Source organism: Neopelma chrysocephalum, unplaced genomic scaffold (assembly GCF_003984885.1).
Source record: "Neopelma chrysocephalum unplaced genomic scaffold, ASM398488v2 Primary Assembly neopelma1_89, whole genome shotgun sequence".
Lineage (NCBI taxonomy): Eukaryota > Metazoa > Chordata > Aves > Passeriformes > Pipridae > Neopelma > Neopelma chrysocephalum.
The window spans coordinates 250833-272704 of record NW_020897751.1 but is presented as its reverse complement, the minus strand read 5'-3'; the positions used below and the strand labels follow the sequence as shown (position 1 = coordinate 272704).

Below are 21872 nucleotides of genomic sequence, written 5' to 3'. Positions count from 1 at the left end.
AACTGATAGCTGAGTGCTTTTCTGCTGCCCTCAGTATGAGGGTAACTGAGCACTGTGGTCTCAGCCACGAAGCTTTGTGATTTGTTTGCTCACTGCTCTGCTTCTGTCATTCAGAGGAGAAAAATCCTTTCAAGTGAGGGACTGGGATTTCTCTGATTGGAAGACCTGCAACTGTGCAGTGTTGTGCCAGTGCCTGGTGTGAGTCCCAAGATCCTTTGTAGAAGTACATCCTATGGTTGCATGTTCCTGGCTTTCTTACAGAACAATTTGCTAAGTGAGAATTTAGCATTGTGGTCCTCTGTGGTAGCTCTGTGTGTTTTTGGGGGGGATGATGAACCCAATCTCACACTTGATTGTTGGTTTTCTCCAAGGATTTAAAGAAGATGTTGCTAAGTGGGTGGGAAATAGGCTTTGGTTCAGATTCAGTTCACTGAGGGAGGGGGAGAACCTGAAGAGCCCAGGCTGGTTGAAGCTTGGCAGTGGGATGAGGATCCAGGGCAGGATCCCTGTGGGGACAGGCTGGCAGCTGCTCTGGGCACACAGTGAAGGGGCTCTGGGTTTCCATTTCCCTCTCCTGCAGAAGCTGTAGCACCAGGCATTCCATTGGAAAGTCAGCCTCGTCAAGGAGAGGAGGAGGAGGGTCTTCACTTGCTGATGGAAGTCCAGCAGGGTGGATATTTCTGGGGCTACGGGCTCTTTTCCAGCCATACTCTGACATCTGCACTGAAAGACTTGATGTGGGCACAGGATGGAAGTTGCAGGTGTTGGAAACCAAGAATTTCAACAGAGGCTGGTGGTGCAGGATGTCAAATACACAGAGGAGTAGGAACACAGAGAGCAGCTCCTTCAGTGGTCAGTTCAGTGAGCAGTTTGGACTGTGGCCTGGAGGTGAGGAACAGCTGGTTAAAACCTTGTTTGAGAAGTAGCCTACAAACTCAGCCTTGCTTCTCAGAGCTCGTTTGCCTGTGTGCTGGGGTGGTGGTGTGACTGTAGAGCAGAGTTAATTACCTGGGTAAACCAGAGGGGGGAAAAAAGCTGACTGCACTCAAACAGCCTACGTCTGTACTGCTGCAGCCAAGTGGCTTGACAGAGTGATGGATTGAAGGAACGCGTAGGATTTGCTGAAAATGTTTGATTTTCAATTCCATCCATCCCTTCCCTGCTTTGCTAGCTGTCACTCAGGCACTACAGCAGCAAATCTTTCCTGATACAGCTTCTCAGCACGTTCTGTGTGGAATAGCTTGGTTGTGTAGATAAGCAATTGATTTTCTATTGCTTTTCTGTCCCCTGTTCCCTCAGAACTGCTTGAGGCTGGTGCCCTCCCTGCACAAGGGCTTCCCATGGCAGTGCTGCTGGTGTAGCCTCAGCTGGCAACAGCCTATTCCAGCAAACTGTGTATCAGCCAAAACCACAGCTCCTCCAGGATGTGCCAGTGCTGATTAAACTTTCAGGAAAGGCTTCAGGAGAGGTGCCAGCGTGGACTTCATGCTCCCAGAGACAGATCAGCTGCCTGACTTTTCTGGGGAAATAATCTCCCTGTCTTAGGATACTTGTGGAGGACCCAGGTTTGGATCCTGTCTCTGAAAGTTTGGTTCAGTGGACTTCTTAAAGGTGGTGCTTTGCCATAAGACTTACAAAAATACATTGGCAAATTGAGGCTCAGGACCTTTCCAGAAAGGAAAGACTGGTGTGTAAGACTCCATTATTTTGGAAAAGGCAGGATTAGTGCTGCTCTTCACCCAGCACTCATGTATTTCATTACCTCAAACCCTGGTGATGGAGCTGTTTTCTGGCCCAGTGTGGACCAGAACCCTCTGAACCCCTATTTGAGCTGGTCCCTTCCAATCCAAACCATTCCATGAGTGTCAAAGTGTTTGCTTTCCACCAGTGTACTGTGACTGTAGTGAATTGACAATTGGGTGCTGGTAAGGAGTGAGTTGTCTTTTGTTTTGGTAGCATTTAAATTAATTGGAGGAGCACCTGCCATAATTTCTCCTTCTTGGAAGCTGATGTGCTGAGAGTGCTGCCAGCTGTGGGAGGTGTCCCTGCCCTGGCAGGGGGTTGGAATGAGATGATCTTTAAGGCCCCTTCCAACCCAAACCATTCCATGATTCTGTGGTTTTTGGGGAGACACACACAGACTCTTTCTGTGCATTTTACATACCACATCTGTGTTTTCCAGGAAACTGGTAGGTTGAAATAAATGTAACCTTTTGCTTAGAGCTTGGGAGACTTGAAAAAATCTTGGGCTGATTTTGTTTTTCTCTCAAGGCAGCCCTTTTGGAATAAACTCACAGGGCTGTAAATGACCACGTTCATAGTTCCAGGGAGTACCAAAGTGGCTAAGGAGAGGCACCTCACTGTGTGTGAGCCCCATACACTGTGATTAGTCCAAAATAAATCACCAGGAATGCAAAGTAAATGCAGCTTTGCTTAAATTACAGGCAGCCTGGGATGTTTCCCTGAGCTGAGACTTTTAGAAAGAGAAACAATTTTGTCAAACTGTTGGCTTTGTTACTTGTGACATGTTAACAGATCCTCAGAGATTATAGATCCAGTGATGTTAATGTGGCCTGAGCTCTGGCTGGTTCTGAACTGCTTTACAAGGAAAGCATAGGAATGCCAGAGCATTGTTTGGCTTACGGATTTATCCTGCTTTTTATTTAATCACCCCGTTGCCAGTTGCAGTTCTGGGAGTTGCTCCTGACTTTGAGTGATTTTGAGTGTTGAGTCTTGGTCTGTGAACAGAGCTGCCCGAAGATCTTTGTGTTTGAACAGCAAGGGGAAAAGGGGTCCTGTGCTCTGCCAGTTTTATTTCTTCCTTGAGGATAAACAACTCCAGTTCTGTTGTCACAAATCCTGTAGTACTGGAGTTTACAAGAGTCGTTGGTGGAAGAAGGAAATAAAACAGCCTGTCAAGCTCTGGAGATAGAAAATAAATCAGCTGAGCTGAAACAAAGGTGCTGTTCGTCCTGAATCCTGCAGTGCTGGTGGTAAAACACACTTCTGGCGCTTTGGGTATCTTCTTGGGGGGAAGCAGAGGTAGAATCCAGTGCTAGAGGGGGCATGATGTGCCCTTCCCAGTGCTTCTGGCGTGTGTACTTTTGGGGAGAGGGTGCAATAATTCACGGGGTGGTTTGCTCTGGTGTTCTCGGACTGGGAAAATGTACTGGAATTATTAGCTTGGGTTTTGGCCTGGGGTGGAGGTTTGGTTACAACAGGTGTTCCAAGGGGGCTGATCCCTCCTTTGCAGTCCCACACTGAGGTGTCCCCAGTGTTTCATTCAGGTGGATCCTGGCAGGAGCATCTGTGTGACCTCCAGTCATTCCCTGACCTGACATTTTCTTTTCCCCGCTGCAGGGCCTACGCAGAAGACTCATCCTCAGTGAGACACGGCCCGAGGGCAGAGCCAGGGGAGAAGGGGAAGCCCGAGGAGGAGGAGGAGAGCAGCAGTGAGGGCAGGAAGGCAGTGGCACCGGGCGATGAGGAGGCGCAGCCGGAGGGGAAGAAGAAGAAACGTTCGGGGTTCAGGGACCGTAAGGTACAAACGGGGCCATGTTACACCTGCAGCTGCTCCAAGGGGGAAAACTCCCTCTGGGCTTGTCTTTATTTCCTTACTGTGTGGGGAACTTACTTTCTTGGCATGATGCCGTGGGTTTTCTTCAGGCTGAACCTTGTTTATTTGGAAAGCACAGTGCACTGATCCTCTGAAATGGGGACCTCCATTCCCAGCTCCAGTGGGATGTCCAAGAAGTGGCTTCCTGATGATAATCGAGGCTCCTGCCTTGGTGGCTTTTGGGATGGTGCATGCGAAGTAGGGGACTGGTGCCAAAGCTTTTAAACCATCTGAGACATCCAGCATGTGTGTCTCTGAGTCCACCCCTTTGTCTGGGAATATGCAGGAGGAAGAAGTAGAGGATGAATTTTTCCTTTAATTATTGCATGTAAATGTAGTTGTTGAAATACAGCTTCACTCCCTGTTTGTGGTTAGTCCTGGCTCTCTCTCAACTCTTGTGCCAATTCAATTTTCAGATCAGACACATTTTCATGAGGAGGAAAGCTTGAGTAATAAACTGTATTGTCATCTTGTGACCTGCCTTCTCTCTTGGGTAATTCTGAGAGCCTTGGGCTCCTCAGAGCTGTCTGACAACTAGTTTGGTGCTATCTGTAACCACTGTTATTACAGGATATAAGGTATCAGAGAGTCCTGCAACTGGGAGCTGGCAGACAACAGTACTTTATTTTTTAAACCTGTCTGGATGTCGGTTTTATTGGGCTGTGGTGGATGATTTAATATCTTTGCAGCGCCAAAGAGAAAGGAATTCTGATGAGCACGTACTCCCATTCTGTATGATTTGCTTCTGATAATTATTTGTAAGTCCATATCCTGGAGGCTGCATCTCATTAGCTGTTAAACTGTGGATGGTCCTATATAATGGCTTTAACAGCCTTTCATGAAAAATTAAGAGCTGTTTCTTTTGAAGTTGCTGAATCATTTTTGGTTCCTGGTTAGAGTAGATTTACCCAACCTGAGGTTTCAAGTGCCATGTGGTATTTGGGGCTGCAAACTCTCCCCTGTTGTGACATGCTGGTGGCAACTCAGTGAAGTGATGTTGTAAGATGCTGTGCTGAGGCTTTCAGAATTGCCCAGGAATGTGGGTTCTTCCCCTAATTTTGGTGGCAGTGGGGTGTCAGGGGCTCTGGCAGCTCCAGCTCTTGCCAGTACTGCTCAAGGAAAGCAGGTCACTGGGTTTTTTTCCAGTGTCAGCAGATGGAGGCAGGTTGCAAAGAGCAAACCACAGTCCACCCTCACCCACACTCTTGTTTTTGATTCTCTGGGTGTAAAGATTGGTTTTTGTCTTAGTGGCTGGTGGCTGCTGGCTGGGCAAGCCAGAGAAAGTGTGTTTGCAGGCCAGGGCTGTTATTCTGGGTGTTAGAGATGTGTTGACCAGCTCTTTCCTTCCCAAGCTGGGCAGGGAGGAGTATGGCCTCACTTTCCAGATAAGACACGAGCCAGGCATTCCCAAAAGGTCAGTGGGAATGGTGTGTGGTCTGGATCCCCCCTCGGTCCCATCTCCCTTCCTCCTGAGCTCGGGAGCAGCGATTCCACTGGGGAGGGCACTGTTTAAAACAGGCCTCCTCATCTTTCTGACAACATCAGCCTTTTCTCCTCAGCCTGCAGACTGAATGTACCCTCTGTGACCTGAATGCCAGTGCTGCTCGTGCCTCCTGCCAAGCAGGATGTGCCAGGCAGTGTCCCAGGTGCAGGTTCCCTGTTTGAGCAGCTCCACCGTGGGCTCAGTGTTTGCTCAGCAGTTGCCCTGGTGAGTCACCTCAGGAGGAATGTTTGAATGTGGCCAGCTCAGATGGCAGAGGAAGGTGTGCCCCTGCTCCTGACTCAAAATCAGGATGTGCTGCTCCCAGGATGTGCTGCTCCCCTAGTAAATTGTGTAGCACGCAGGGAATTCTCGACTCTTCTTATACCTTTAAAAATCCCAACAAACACCACCACCCCCAGTGAAAACCCTTTCCAACTTTGCCCATAATTAACTGAAAATAGTGTGGGATTTTCCTTGCGGAAAAAATTAAGCCTAATTGCAAGTGTTTAACACTTGTTTGTTATCCCGATGTTGCTTTTAATGAAGCTGATGATTAGTGGTGAAGTAATAAATTAAGTTTGACACTGCTATTTTAGGTAGTGATCCAGTGAAGGGGAAGTTGAAATATAAACCCCTCAGCAAGTGTTGGGGTCTTGTGTGGATGGCTCCAGGCACGTGTTGTCTGTGCAGTGTGCAGGGCAGAGGAGGAAAAGATTACTTGAGTGCCTGTATGGTTTGAAGGCTAATGAGCTGTAATGTATGGTGTGGGCAGGCTGATGTGTTAATTAACTTGCTAGAAGTGTTTGCATGCAGCATTAGGGCTGCTTTATCAAGATGCACTTGCAGTGTTTGGGTCCTGCAGGTATGTTGCCTTGGGGTGTTAGTCATGCTGAGCCTTCGTTTGGTTGTGCATCACAATGGGAAACACAAAGAAAATGAATCCTAATTAATTTACCCTGCTAAGATGTGTGCTGTTGCATGGTCAGGGAGGCCCCTCGATGCTCTGGAAGTGCATTGAGATGTTAATTTAGAGCTTTATTTTCATGTCAGCATAGGATTAAGGTTTTTTAACCTGAGGCTTAGCATAGACATTGACAGTCTCAACAGCAGCTTCCCTCTTGTAGAGCAGCAGGGATTACTTGTTCCTCTTTCTCCTCCAGTACATGCTCTACTACTAAATGCCAAAAAGGGACTTCTCCCTTTGAATCACATTATGTTTGTGGAGGTGCCTGATTCCGTGAGGCTGCAGTTCTGGGGGCAGATGAGAGTTTTTTGGCTGGTCCTCCCTGAGTCCAGGACTCGTGTACTGGGGGAAGGTGAGAGGTCATGGGAGGAGACACTTGTCTGGGATGATTTCATGTCCAGATTGTTTTGAAGTAGTGCAAAAACCCCTCTCAAATGGTGGTGTGTGCACCCAAGTACATGGGCTCTTATCTCCTCATGGGATCAGGCCACCCATATCATCACCAGCTTTGTGTTCAGCCCCCAGTCTTGAGTAAGGGAGCTGTTTTTATTTGCAGCATCTTGGCTGTTCCCTTCCTGACCTGGCTTTGTGTTCCATCCAGCCTTGAAGTCAGAGGATGGGCTGTAGCACATCTGTCAGGTTTTGCCAGCTGCTGAGCTCATGTCAGGAAATGATGTCACTGAGTTCAGCTGCGGGCAAGGGGAAGGAGTGGGGCTGCATTTGTTCCCTTCTTGTGGGCAAGCTGGTGGAAGAAGTGGGGTTTGGGTTGTAATGAAAGCTACCTGTGAGATGCTAAAAAGCAGTTTAGATTCTACTTTTTTGGTCTAGATTGTGCTGCAAGCTGAGACAGGAGACTTGTTTTTGAGCCTGTGTCGTTATTAAGCTGTGGGTGCTTTGGGAGCCAGGTGTGGCTTTGGAGCAACAGACTGTGACCCTTCCTGGTCCAGAGCTGCACATTCAAAATTGCATCCCCATGAGTGCCTGGCAGTCATCCCAGGAAGCTCTTCCCTCAGGAGTACCTATGGATAGAGGACAGGATGGTACATGGTCCAGGACAGGACTGTAAATGGACTCTCCACTTCCATAGGCTTGGAAAATTGGGCAGATGAGTTTTTTAGGTAGAAAGCAGGCTGTGTTGAAGGGGTGTCATGGATGGAGGGGGCTGGCTGTGGTCTGTGGTGTCTGCTCTTGGCTCCAGTCTGGGGCTCAGTTGGGTTTAGTTGTCTTGCTGGAAGGCAAAAACACCAGACTGTTTCTGGCTGATTAAGGTGGGTGGAGTGTTATTCATGAGATCAGGTCAGGAAGGGGTGAGATTGGGCCTGCAGCCACAAGTCAGATGATCACTTTGGTGTAAGGAGTTGCCTCCTGCCAGGTGGGAGCAGTAGACAAAGCCAGAAGGAGCTGGGAAAGTGGGTGTCATCTTTTACTGCAGTTCAGCTGATTGACAATGACTTGTAACTTGGCAATAAAGCAATTGCCCTTGATCCAGTGCCCTTATCTTTAGAGAGCCCTGTGGACTGAAGCAATAAAGACCAGATAAGGTTTGTTGATTATAGGTGCAAAGGGCCTGGGGAAAAAAACTTTCCCTGCAGGAAAGAGGGAACTGCCTCTAGTGGTTGATGCAAGGACATGTGAATTATGGAAAAGTCGTGGTGATGCAGAGAAGAGTGGAAGGAATGCTTTAGGTATTGTCACTGTGGATAATGTCATCTCTGGTTGCATTTGCTGGAGATCTGAACTGGAATAAATATAGAGGAGAGGCTTTGCTTTCCCCTAGTTACTTTACCAGAGCCTGACTTGGGGGATTAAAAACCTTTGGCTTGTTCTAACCTAGAAATAGGAAAAACCAGAGAGGGTGTTTTCTGTCTGATAAACATCAGGGTGAGGAAGTTGTTCAAGTTAAAGGACAAGGCTGAAACAGGACCAAAGCCAGAAATGATCTACAGCTGCCTTGGCAGTACCCTTGATCTCGCCTGTTCTCTTCCAGCACATCATTGGTAGGGGTTTTTTTTCTTCTGTGGCTCTTGGCCAGAAGTACTGAAGGTTTCAAGTACATTATGGACTGTTAAACATGGCATATGATGCAGGAATAAAAAGCTGAAGCAAGGAGGAAAGTTTTCTCCTCTAATACGTGATGGAGTGTAGGTCTTTTTGTGCCTTTTTCCTCCCTTGTGGCTTTTTGATGTGATTTTGTTTAGAAAAGCTTTCTGTTCCCTTTGATTAATTCCAGTTGTGTGTTGGGGAAACTGGTTCTAGGTACAAAATAATCACTACTGGCAGAGTTAGCAAGAGGCAGATTGGTGGGGAGAAGAGGACTGAGTTTCTGTGGAATTCTGCCAGTGTGATAGAAGAGAGGAAAAAATGAGGTTGGGTGACTGAGCAACCAGCTGCGGCTCTGAGGAGTTTTTTCCAACACTCTGCTTGAAAGTAAAGGTTTCTCCCAGCTCTCCCAGGCTTGTTTCTCTTACTTCATTTATTAATCACAATTCAAACCCTTCAACACTGTGGTTAAAACGTTGAGCTGCTTTAGATTCACAAATTTGATGCCAGCACCTTTTTTTTTTTATGCTCATGTTTAAAAGCGCCTTCGGGGATTTTGTTAATTTATTTTTCCTGTGCCATGATGAAGAGTCTAAACTTATAAATAATAAAAGATTTCCAGTGTTTGTTCTTAGTCTGGGGACACCAGCAGCTCCTGTGTCCAATTTTCCTGGTGGTTCCAAGGCTTGTGAAGGAAACGCCGCTGGAAGGGTCGAGGGTTGTGCTGCTGCACACGACCTGTCCCGTGGCAAATCCCTCTGAGGAGTGAGGGTTGGGGCTGGGGGAGGACACAGCACATCTGATGCTGCTTCCATTTCCTTGGCAGGTGATGGAATATGAGAACAGGATCAGAGCCTACTCCACACCGGACAAGATCTTCAGATACTTCGCCACGCTGAAGGTGATCAACGAGCACGGGGAGTCGGAGGTTTTTATGACCCCCCAGGACTTTGTGAGGTCCATAACACCCAATGAAAAACAGCCAGAGAGTAAGTGATGGGTGGGGGGTAATTTGGGGAACTGACACGCTCTGGTCTCTGCTTCCCTGATCTTTAACCTTCCCAGCTCTGAGCCTGGCATTGCTGGGGCCAGGAAGCACCTCCTGAAGCTCCCTTTCCCAAAACTAGCCTCTTCCCTTCCATGGTGCCTGCTGTGCTGTTGCAGCGTGGCAGATCTGGTTGGTGTGAGCCCTTGGAGAGCAGGTGGGATGCCTTTCTCCTGTATTTAATAGGGAATGATTACCTTGGACTGGAACATTTCAAGAACTGTTCATAAACCTGCAAAAGGAGGTTGCTCTGACAAGGGAAACCTTGGCAGTAAAAGTTGTACTCGATGATCTCAGAGGTCTTTTCCAACCCAAATGGTTCCAAAGGGGTCCAGGCAGCCCCATGTGATGCTGCTGGCCAGGCCAGAGCTCATTTCTGCGCTCTTCAAATTCCCTGTGGATTGCAGGGAAGGAGGTCAGCTGTGGGACCTCTGGGGATTTGGCAGGCAACAAGTGGGGGAGCAGACTCTTTTCTTGTCTGGAGAACTGTGTCCTGAATATTTGGTGTTGGTGGGGTGGCAGGAGGATTTTGTCTGTGGTCTGTGCTGGAGGAGGTTCATGTTTTGGGTGAGATGTTGGAAATCATGTTCCTTGGTCTCCCACATTGTATCTCAAAGAATGAAACAGGCTTTTGTCAAATGAAAACTCCTCTCTTGGGGCATTAATGAAGAAGTTCAGCCCTCAAATGCTAACATTTTGAGTGTGGGGTTTATGTACAAACTGTGAAACTGTTTTTAAATCTTACACGACAGCTGCCAAATAAATACCACATCCACTTGTGCTTAGAAAATAACAATATGAAGTGTGTGCAGGAGGGAAGAAAAAATAATCCTGATATTAGTGTTAAAAGCATGTGGGTGAATTGATATTTAGGTTTTCATCAAGTCCTGGAAATGGCTGTGGTTTCCATGTGAATTAATGGCTGTAGGTTATAATCTTATCTATCTAAGGCTTCTTGAACTGGAAAACTTGGAAAAGCAGCAGCACCTGTCAGGAAGCTTAAAAACAGAAAACATCCTGTGTTTCATTTCAACACATCTGATTCTTTTTCACTTCTTCCATGTATGTCCTTGGTGCATTTTAAGGTGTGTACAGAAAATAGGTGGAAGAGTGCTCAGCAAACACCTACTTTGGAGACAAGTGAAGGTGACTAATGGGAAATAGTTTGTCAGTCTGAGCCACTCACTTCCCATTGTATTCCCGTTGTTATCCTGGCTGTTTAGGTGGCCCCACGGAGCCTGGCACTGCCTTTAATTGCCTGCTAACGCTGCCAGTCAGTGACACACAGCAGCTTGTGAGGGGAAAAAAGTGGCCTTAGTGATCCTTGGGTGCTCTTGGCAGGTGGAATGAGGTGGAAATGGATCTTTGGCTGCCCATCAGCTGGCACAGCAGGAGGGGGGGCACCTGGGATCTTCTTGGTTGGAAAATCTGCCCTCAGGAGTGTCACTGCCATGGACTTGTCCTGGACACAGGCACTGCTGAGATGGTTGTTCTGTACATTGTGACCATCACAGCAAATGGGGGTTTTATTGCAGAATGAACAGCAGAAGAGTGAAACACTGATTGTTACAATAAAGTCAAACCAGCCATAACCTTGTTCCCAAACGTTTTTAAAGCTGGTAGTAAAAAACTAAAAGGGAAGATAGGTGTGATTTTTAAAACCAGAAACTGAAAACAAAGAGTGCTACCTGCTGGTGAGATGAGTTCTGTACTTTACATCCCTTTGGTGCTTTTGACTCATAGGATAATCCAGGTTATGGATTAGTTGGGAAGTGCTGGGGCTGCTTTCTCCCTGAGTCATGACATGGGTGTGCCCTGCACGGGGGCTGGAGTATCCCAGAAGCAGGGCAGGGGGTGCTCTGTGGGCTCAAGCTCCCAGTTGGAATTTCAGCAAGTAACTTCTTGTTAATGCACCTTCTGTTTTATGGAGAGAAAATACTGTGGGATGTAAGTGATTTGGAGTAACGAGGGAGCTGAGTCCCTCTTGTATTTATTTTTAAACTGCTCATCTACTGCGAGGTATCGTGTGCCTGATTCGTTTTTATGGATTACTTTGGGGAAAGTTTGATTTATTGTCTATAAAGTATCAGCTTAATTCGAGCCTGTGTTTTGCTGGCTTGGGGAAAATGAATGCCAGTTCCTCAGCTCCTGGAGAATGCTTTCTCTGGTCCAGTCAAACTTCCTGCCACAGCTTTCCCAAGCAGGCACGCTGTGCTTAAGGAATGACACGCTCTTGCTGAGTTTGGAACAGTCTGTCAGGATAAGCCAAAGAATGGCATTAAACTTGAAAGCTGCTTTAAACAAATAATTTCTTTATATGCTATCTGCACAGTCCAAGCACCAACAGAAGCGTGGGTGGTGATTTCTGCTCCCTGCAGTCCTGTATTAATTTTTTCCTCCCACTCTCATACCTGAGAGATAACTTTGCTCCAAGGCTGGATGGGCAGGGATGGTTGCTTTGTACCTGGAGCTTCCTTGGTACCCCAGTCCCCAACCAGCTGAAAATACTCTGTCTCTGGTGGGAAGGATCAAGGTTCCCTCCCTTTCCCCAAGTTTCCCTGGGTCCATTCTGCATTGCTGTTTTCCTGGGGAAAATGAGGATTTTGGAGCATCCTGGACTAAGAAGGAGCTTGTTTTGCTCAGCCAGTGCCAGTTTTCTTATGGTTTTTTGCAATAAGGATTGAAAGAAGTAAGAAATATGTCATATCTCATCCCAGCACACTGTAACAAAGGCAGATTATACCCAAACCAGTCATGCTCTTCCATCCCAGTGTTAATCCCACTGGTTACCCCAAAGTCGTGCTGCGTGAAAGATGCCTTTCAGGATTCACCATGAAACGAGCAGGAACATAAGCATCTGAACTCTTGGAAGGTTTTTCTGTTGTTTTTTTTTTCTTTTCTGCCTGCAAGAAGCCCCAAACGTGCTGCTGAAGCTCAGCCAGAAGCAGCAGCTGTGGCCCTGCAGCCTCTGTGCCCAGGATGGTGTCAGAGGAGAGGAGCCGGTGTCTGGTGGCTCACCCAGACTGTCCAGCTTGGTTCTGGGGTGAAATGGTTGGTTTGCCATGGCTGCACTTCCAGAGCAGCTGGGCACAAGCTGGCTTCTGGGTTGGTGCAGTGCTTGAGTGATTGTTTGTTGGTTTGGATCTGATCTTCTGTAGAACCAGCAGCCGTGAGCTGTGACAGGCACTCACCTGGTGGGGTGGGGAGGGAGGACTCCCTGGGCTTCTACAGGTCCTTAAAATTACACAAAGGATTCAACTGGGATATTTAAGATTGGGAAGGAAATTAGAGATGCTGAACTTGCCTCCTGGTTTGTTGATGGGGACTTACTTTTGTGTTCTCTCCCAAGTGCATCTGCTGGAGGGGTCTTAAGGGAAAGGATGCAAGTGAGAGGTGACTTGGAGGGTTTTTTTGTCTGTGAAAATACAAAATTCCTAGGCAAGAATCGTCTTTGAGCCTGATATGAGACCCCAGGAAAATAGCCAAGGATGAGCAAGCAAGAGGTGGATTTATATGTGTGTTTATGTGCTAAAAACCAAGTAATTAGGGCTTCCAGAACAGCTGACAGGTTGGTGTGGCTTACCAGGGGTGTTAGGAATGCACATCTCACAGGGAGACCGACCTGCCTGGTGGAGGAGGGGGAGATAGATGAGAGCAAAGTCCCTTGTTCCTTGAACAAAACAGTCCTGCACTGAAACACAAACCTGAGGCTGTCGTCCCATGAGAAATCTCAGGCAGCTCATTGTTTGCTTGCAGATTACATTTTAAATTCAGAGGGGAAATACTCATACAAAAATCAGGAGCTGGGTTACAGCTCTGAAGGGGAAAACTTGCTGCAGCATTTTCTGTGCCACGACATGGCACATCACAAGCATGGTTAACAGCTCTTCAGTCCTCATAATTAGCCCTTTTGTTCATCTGCTGGCAAGAGCGAGTCCATGTTATATATTAAGCAGTGGGAAAGAAGCAGATCATGAGTGAATGTTACCCAAACAGTGTGAAAAATCTGACAAGGATATCAAGACTGGAAGCAGTTGAAAAGGTTTTTCCATCAGTGGAAAGCTGCTGGCATCCCAGAGGAAATCATGATGGTTTCTAATTGATCTCAACTGGGTTCTTGGCCTAATATAATCATTCTTCTCCTGGAAGCTCGTTTTTTAAATGTTTTTTTAAAACTGCAATCTATAACCTGCTGGCCATGGATTTTTTTACAAGATAACACGAAGAGCTTAGTAATTGTCTAGATATTTATCAAGTGTGGTAATTAGCTGTCTTGGAGTGAATCTGTGGAAAGTATGTTCTTGTTAATCAATAGAAATATAATAAGCATTTGATTTTAGATTTGGCTAGAGCTGAACAACAGCAACAGCAAGTTACTCTGTGTTTTTTCCTTTACATAATTCATTCCTTCTCCATTAAAACATCCTCCCCAGACTACAATGAGAGAAGTAAATACAGAGAATATGGTTCTGCTGTCAAAAACCCCATTTTCCCCTTTGTGGCAGGCAGTGAGTATAAGTCATTTTGCTTTATTTTGAAACATTTTTATTTTTAGAGTGCTGTGAAAGTACTATCACATGAATAAAAGTGGCAGCCTATATCCTGGCGTTGGTGTCAGTCTAGTCTGAAATAACACTTGCAGTGATGCTACGTGCTTAGGTACTCCATGGCAGGGCTGCTGTTTCTTTTGGGCCCCTGGTAGTAATTTAGGTGGTATGAGAAATTTTAGGAGTAATGGTAGTTAAAGATTACAAGGAAGCTGGTTTGGAAATCATTGCAGGTCCCCGTTGGAGCAGCTGGTGCAGAGCCCTTGGTTGGGGGAGCAAGAGGGGCTCTGAAAATCCAGGTCTGTAGGGAAAGGTGAGGTGTTGTGCAGGGTCTCAGGTAAATAAAAAGCATATTTTGGGGCAGGTCATGGGGAAAACTCTGGGTTTGTCCAAGCAGAAACAAGCACAGAAGCCCAGGGTGGTCACTGTGCAGTCTGGAGTAGCTGTGGTGCATGTCCCAGGGAGGCTTCTGGAAGCAGCCAGGTATCCCCCTGAAATGATTTCTGCATTTCATTGCTGCCTCTCTTGAAGGAAATCCTTTCATCCACTTCTGGGAGAATGGTGTTTCAGCCCCTGCTTTCCAGTGCAAGGTGGGAAAGCTCTGTTTTACTGGTTAAACATGCCTGTTAGCTTGTGTCCCTGCAGCTCCTCAGCAATGGCCCAGCCAGGGGCTGTTTGTCTAATGAGTGTGTCACTTACAGACAATCCTGAGGTGCCTCTAATGTGGGATGTTGCCTTTTGAGTAGCAGAGTTGTAATAACTACCATTCTTCCCTTCCCCTGTTGGATGTGATTGTCCTCACCCAGGCAGTGTTTCCATTGGCTCTCCAGCCCACGCAAACACTGAATTCCTACTGTAACATCAGGGAGGAAAAGCCTCTTGGATTTTTTTGTGTAATATAGAGAAAGAACACAGGCATCAAGCAACAGACCCTCTTTGTTGGTTTGCTTTTGTCAGCTTTAAAGGACTGTGGAAAAACCACCCAGTTAAGTCCACAGAAAAGAAAATGAACTGTATTGGCAAAAGGAAAATGTATAGAGTAAAACTGTATGCCTTGAACATAAATGCCCCTTTTCAACATTTGAATTGGCTTATTCTCTCAGGAGCTATTTAAGAGGAATTTTATAGAGGGGTTTAAGTGTGCAGCTTATTGCATCAGAGGGGACATGGTTGTGCATGGCTGGGAGAAAGGGTGAGCATAAAACTGGTGGGAACCAATGTGCTTGTGTGTGCAACAGAATCATGGAACTGTTTAGGTTGGGAAAGACCTTCTAAGATTGAGTCCAACCATTAACCCAGCACTGCCAAGGCCAGCACTAAACCATGCCCCCAGTGGTGCCACACTTACATGGCTTTTAAATCCCTCCAGGGATGGGGACTCCACCACTGCTCTGGGCTGCATTTAACCCCAGTCCCCAGCACTGCCTTCCAGGGCGTGCTGGTACAGGGACATGAGAAAAAGCACCAGGAGAAGTGACAGAGCTCTGTACTGCATTTTCATACAAATGTCTCTCCTGCTCTCCCAGACCTGCATAAACCAATGTTGTAAATCAGCTTCTCGTCAGACGTGGCTGTGTCGGAGGAGGCTGACATGACAGAGGGAATAACAGCCCCATTTCTGTGGTGCTGTAAGCACTTTGTTCAGCAAATAATTAAATCCTCAGAGCTCAGAAGCTTGAGGACAGACCTGGCAGCTCCTGCAGCAGCCTGGGGGTTTGGGTGCAGTTACAGCCATGGGTCAGTCACAGCCCACGTCACCTTCCCCTTTGCCCACCTCATGTTACATCTGTGGCAAACAAAAATCTTATATTATTAACCTTTTCTTTAGTACAGGGACTGATAGTCTGCCTTTTTAGGTGTCATTTGGCTGTTTTAATAACTTTTCTCTCTGTACATTCAGGCTCATATGTGCATTATTACAAGAGCATGTAGTGACAGGACAAGGGGGAATGGTTTCCAAATGACAGAGTAGGTTTAGTTTAGATATTGGGAAGGAATTCTTGGCTGTGAGGGTGGGGAGGCCCTGGCACAGGCTGCCCAGAGAAGCTGTGGCTGCCCCTGGATCCCTGGAAGTGTCCAAGGCCAGGTTGGATGGGGCTTGGAGCAACCTGGGCTGGTGGAAGGTGTCCCTGCCCATGGCGGGGGTGGAACCAGATGGACTTTAAGGTCCCTTCCCCACCCAAACCATTCTGTGTTTCTATGATTATTTATTTCATATTACATAAATATTTATTTTAATTATTTAGCAATATATTTAGATCTATAAAATGACACTTACTAACTCATCTTTTGCAGTTCATCTACACAAGGATCCATTCATTTTGGCTCTGCTTTGGAACTCGTGTGCTTTCCCAGTAGTAGTGTCCAGTTGCAGGAGGTGCCATTAAGACATACTTTCACTTGCTATTTTTAACCCATGTCCTTTTTTCAGCTCTCCACAAGCACATGTAGAATGTCAGGCTGTCAGGGATCTGTCTTACAACACTATTTCCTGGCAGGGGAAAAGGAGGTGTTCCTGAGAAATTACTTTATTATGACACATGGACATAAGCTCAGCTCAAGTCACCATCCAAATGGATGGTCAGGGGTGAGCTCTGACCAGATAACATGTCTGTGGCAAAATAATCACATTTATCAAATGAATCCTGCATCTAAATGTGCCAGTATTTACTGGATTTATAACCACAGCTTGGAGGAAGACAAAATTCAGAAGATTAAAGCCTGAAAAAATGTATGAATATGCAGTTTTCACTGTTACCAGGCACATGAAACATTGAGAAGGTGCTTTCTGGCTGGAATTTTCACAAGTGCAAAAAGCCTTCTGACAATTGGCTTGACCTTTGAAGTAGAGGTGATAGAGGAGCTGTAGCTGCTTTGGGTCACAAAGGGCAAGGGGGTCACCCTGGTGGGATGAATCATTCCAATTTTTGCAGCTTAACATGAACCCTTCTCCTCTTTCAAAAGCAGGTGACGCAGCAGGCACGGGAAAGGTTTTATTTTGCTTTTTCCATCTTTTTTCTAATTTAAATTGAAATGAGGATGTGATAATTACCATAATCAGGGGCAGCAAATGCACGGGAAGTAGCTCTGTGGAGGGGTTTTATTCTTCATAGCACCAAAAATCGGCCTGTGCTCTCCTGAGACTGTGCATTTTACTTTCTGATCTTCTCATACGGAAAAAAACAGGAAATACTTATTTTTAAGCTTTAAGAGCTTTTTCTCAGTGTCTTTGTTTTTTTCCTTTCAGACCTGGGCCTGGACCAGTTCATAGTGAAACGCTACGATGGGAAGGTGAGCACATCAAACTACTGAGTGTGTTTTATTCAGTGGCTTTTCTTTAACCTGGAATCCTTTAGTTATTACCTGTGTGAAGGGTGTAAATTAAATGAAGTGTTTGAAGTGTTCTCTTATGAGCTTTTTGCTGTTAAGTACAATGCAGTGTTTTTGCTGTAATGACAGAAAGATTGTTTTTATAAAGGGCTCTTGTTTTAATGTTTACAGTCAAAATATTACCTCTTCTTGTATTCTGGTGGGCCAGGAAATCATAGGTTGTAATCACATTTCCTTGCTGCTTCTCTCTGACCGTGTGAGAGCCCCACAAGTTACACTATTTCAAGAGGAACTCACTTAACCTTTCCCTTCCAGACTCACCTCCAGATTCCTAGAGGAAGGAGATGCTCTTGTGTTTTTATCTGCATCCCAATCATGTATTCCTCCCCATCAAACAGCTTCATTTTGTTCTCTTTTGAGCCCCAGGTCCTTCCTGCAGCAATGCATGACTGCTCTGGGTGTTTGTGCTGTCATGATGCGTGTTGGTAAAATGTTGAGCAAGTTCTGATCTAGTTCTGTGTCCCTGTGAAAGCATCCTACCTGTTATTGGGGATATCAGAGACCTAATTGTCCACCCTATAAATCCCACTGGGGTGGTAAAGGCCACTCTGGCCCTAGGACTGGCAGCTCAGATGCAGATAACTGCAGGTTGGTTAATTTTCCATCCTTTGGGCACATAATGGTCCTCCAGATTTCAGCTGGAGTATTTTCATTTAATCTGCATCGTCTGAAAATCTCCTGTTCCTCCAAAGGGACGTCAGCACCTGATCCCCTCATTGCTGCAGGATGCCCCTGACACAGTGTCAGGCATTTCCACAAAGCTCAGCACTGGAAAAAAAAGTCATTTAAAACTTTCTGTTAACACGGCGTGGGCTGAACACATGAGATTCCCTGGTTTGTGTTTGGTGGGGCCAGGTAAGGATGGAATGTGATCAGACACTGGGGTCCCTGTCAGCAGGGCTCACAAGTGTGCTGGTTACCCAGGCAGCAGAGCGAGGCTCTGCTTGAGAACAGACAACTGGGAGGTGTGTTTTGGCAGTCAGTTTTGATACATGAAGCTCCAAAGCGTGTCGTGAGCACTTGTTTTCTTTTCCCCCTGCCACAAACACAATGCCTGCGTTTTGTGATTCAAAAGAAACCAACCCAACCAAAAAAAAGGACGTATATTCTTTGCAAAATACCCACCATTCCTCCCTCTGATTTGTGACAGTCTGGTTTGCGTGTGCTCACTTTCATCACTTTATCTTGTCAGGCTTTCACCATGAGCAGGGTTTGTTTGTAGGGAAGAAGTGCTGAATCCCATGTGATTTTTGCTAATCATTCCTCTGTTCCCAAGCACTCCACAGTCAATTCCCAGCATGTTGGATAAAAGATCCAAAGGCAGTCCCTTTGAACTCAACTTTCTGGTCCTGTGCCCCTCGACAGCAGCAGCTCTGAGCTGTAGCAGACTGAAGCAGCTCTTTATGTACCTTACAGGTGTCTGTGCTGGGCTCTGGAAAGCCTGAAAGTGAGGCAGCACATTAGGGGACTGCAGTGCACTTTCTTTTGTTATTATCTTCTCCTGGGACCTATTTTCTCCACAGTCTAATTGGACCCTAGAAGCAGTGTGCTCTGAAAATGAAGAAATAGGGGTTCTCGTTTGCTTGGCTGTGCTTAAAGACACCTTGGGACTGGCTGAGTCTGGCCATGGCTGTCAGGGCAGTGGTAATGTCCAGGTGAGGGGATAATTGTGGAGAGCATAAAAAGAATTGTCCCTGGCTCTCCCTTGGTAATGAAAGAATTTGACAGTGGATTGATCTCTGGCTGCACCTTGCTCTCGTTTTGCTGCTTGCTTTGGGTCTCAGTTTCAGACAATAACCCTGCATTCTTCCAGCACAGCTGAGGTGCTGCAGAGCTGCCCTCCCTCACTGCAGCCTCACTGGCACAGTGGCACCCGAGGGCAGCTCTTGCTCCGGGCCTGTTCCAGCCACATTTTCCTCCTGGGTTATCCAAGCCAGCCTCTGCCTGCAGGGGGTTTGCCTTTGTGCCTCGGTGGAGCTGCTGAGCTCAGGCAGGAGGGTCAGAGGGCCATCCTTGTTCCCCTGAGCACCCTTATGGATGTCACACACAGGTAGTGAGAGTTGTGGTGCTCAGAACAGGCCTGTGCACTGGAAATTTCTTCTCCTCTTTTAAGGAGAAAGGAGTCTGTGAAGCTGTGCTGCTGAAAAGCACTGACAATCCACAGGCAAGATCCTGGCTGAAGAGTAGGAGAGAGGATTGATTTTAGTTCCAAGCAAAGATGTATACTCAGGTTTGAGTGCAAGTGATAGTTTAGAAGGAAACTCAGTTAAAAGACTGGAGCCAGCTGTGCAGTCAGTGGCATTTTAATTACAAGCTACAGGACAGTGTTTAAAGCATCCATGTGAATTTTGAGCATGTGTGTTTGAGATCTAAATCCTGCATCATTAGTGAGCTGAGGTAGGAGCTGCTCCTTTCACAGGACCCGTTGTATTTACATGACACTACCATCAAAACAGCTCATTGGCCACCGTGGGGTGATCAGGACTGGTCTTGCCAAAGGATTTTGGGGAGGGATGTGCCTCTGTTGCAGCTCTGTCTGTCAGGTTTCTGAGCCAGCTTGCTGGGCACGTGACTGAATGCCAGGGTGAGAGGAAAATACCTGGGTTTTTTCCCCCTCTTCCCACCCTCCCTCTCCCCAGTGATAATTTATAGAGTTGCTGGAGAGGGAGGTAAATGTTAATGCCTTATTAGTGGCAACAGTGCTCCTGTAATTTGAGCTTAAATGCTTTTTCTTCACTCATGCAAGACCAAAAACCCTGGAGACACTCATCCAGCAAAAACCTGTGGCCAGATCTGTGTGCCAACACGAACTCCTGCTTTTCTTTGACCTGCTGCTGGGCTGAGTGTGTAGGGAGGCAAGTTGTGGCTCCATTTTTGTCTAAGTGTGCTGGTTTCTCCCCTAGGGAAGTAGAGGGAATGAGGCATTGATTACTGTTCATTCAGAGTAGAAAAAAAAATATTAATCAGCCTGCAAACATTTCATATTGAGCCTGGGCAGAAGGCTGATGGGAGAATAGACACAGTCTCAGGGTATGTGGTGTGCAGGTGCCCAGACCACGATTCTTTGTCTGCTCCATTTCCAGTGTGTCCCCTTCCTCCTCTCCGACTTTGGCAGTGGGAAAGCAAGTGCTTTTTTAACCCATCTGCAGGAGAAATGTCTCATGTTTTAGTGATGAATAAGCTCTCACTAAGTAGCATATAATTCCTAGCACATAGAACCTGGCATAAGCTCCATTAATGTTACATAAGTTGCAATGCAGATTTTGTTTAAATAAAATTTTCTTTGTTTCGTGCCCTGTTTATTGATGGATTTTATTTTTTTTTTGGCTTATGCATTAATGGTTGACAAGCTTAATCTCTCAAAGACATAAAGAAGCAGTGCTGTTAATGTTTTTCCTCTTAATTGTGAGCTCCATATCAGAGCACAATCCCATCCTGTCCCCATCCTGGTGAGCCAGTGCAGGGGAATTCCCAGATGTCCCACAGCTGAGCTTCCAGCAGTGCATCCTGGTGGAAAGGGGAAGGTGAGATGAGGTGCTTTTAAGAGACCCCTAGCCTATGTAGGAAATAAAATCCTGACCCTGGATGGCATATTAGTTTAATTAGGATACACTTCACTTGACTCTTTTTTTTTTTTTCTCCTGTGGGGAGAATTCCTTGCTACGGCTCGATAAGAGCAAAAGCCTTGGAGCTACCAGCAACAGCTTCCCCTCCTGCAGTAAGTAATTAGAGAGGCTTTCAGTGCCCTCTAATTAAATTTATGACTTAAGTATTTCCTGCCAGCACTTGTATTTACATCTCTAGATGTTTGGGGATGCCATAGAGCAACGCAGAGCAAAAGCAAGGCGAAGGGCAAGGAAAATACTCAAGGTGGTTTCTCTAAAGGCCAGTGAAACCCCTGGAATTCTCTTCCACTGTGCAATGCAGGGTCATATCATGAACCAGTACAAGGAGTAGCTGCAGCTGCCCCGAGCTGAAGGTGTGTGTCCATTAAGGAGCAGTGGCTGGGAGTCAGCTCAGGAGACAGATTTCTTTCCAGATGATGTAAAGAGCATCTTAGGGGCCTGGAAAAATGTACTTGGGGAGGACCCCTGTGGAGAAGACTGGAGGTAGAAAGACCATCCTTTTCTGGTGGATTGAAGGATCTCGCTGTCGGCTTTGAAAAAAGAACCAGAAAGGAACCTTTATTTATTAGCCTGAATTTCTGGGTCCTTGGTTCTGTGGATGAACTTAGGCTGGACATAAGCTGCCATAGACCCAAGCTTGCAGCAAGTGAGACAAGCTCAAAGTCCTGCTGTCATTCAGGAGCCAAACACTGGATCAGAGCTCTGAGCTCCTGTGATGTTTAAGTGCCTCTGAAACCTTAATTCCAAAGGCTGCAACTCTAAATGTTCACAGTGCAGTAAATAGCAGCATAAAGTGCTATTGGTTTACTGAGCCCATTAGCTGAGAAGGACAGTCAGTGTGTTCTCTAACTGAAATACAATGAAAACAGGTGAGGAGTCCTCTAAATCCAACTCTGTGAGGTCTTGCCAGTGTCTGCTGTGACATGAATGTGTCCCCAGTGTCTGCAGTTGGGGCTGGTGAGTCTGGGTTGTGGCTTGCTTGGCAATACCTGGAGGTGTTCAGCTGTCCTGGTCCATAAGCCATGTCAAATGTCACTGTCCAGTTCAGATCTCCTGCCTCTAAATTCCTTCCCCCTCTGGTCTGAGCACAGGCAGTGTTTGCAGGATAACCAGGAGGTGTCTTCTCACATGGGGAATAACCTCACACTCCTCTGTGTGAAC

At 46.5% G+C, this 21872-nt stretch overlaps 1 protein-coding gene across 5 annotated transcripts in view; it reads left to right on the top strand.

Annotated features, from left to right (window-relative positions):
- The window catches only part of MICU1 (mitochondrial calcium uptake 1), an 83608-nt gene that overhangs the window by 16738 nt on the left and 44998 nt on the right, over positions 1 to 21872 (top strand). For all 5 annotated transcript variants that reach the window (XM_027692888.1, XM_027692887.1, XM_027692886.1 and 2 more), the window contains exons 4-6: positions 3361 to 3541; positions 8930 to 9092; positions 16943 to 16986. In XM_027692888.1, the coding sequence (XP_027548689.1) occupies positions 3361 to 3541; positions 8930 to 9092; positions 16943 to 16986 (388 nt within the window). The remainder of the gene's footprint in view (positions 1 to 3360; positions 3542 to 8929; positions 9093 to 16942; positions 16987 to 21872) is intronic.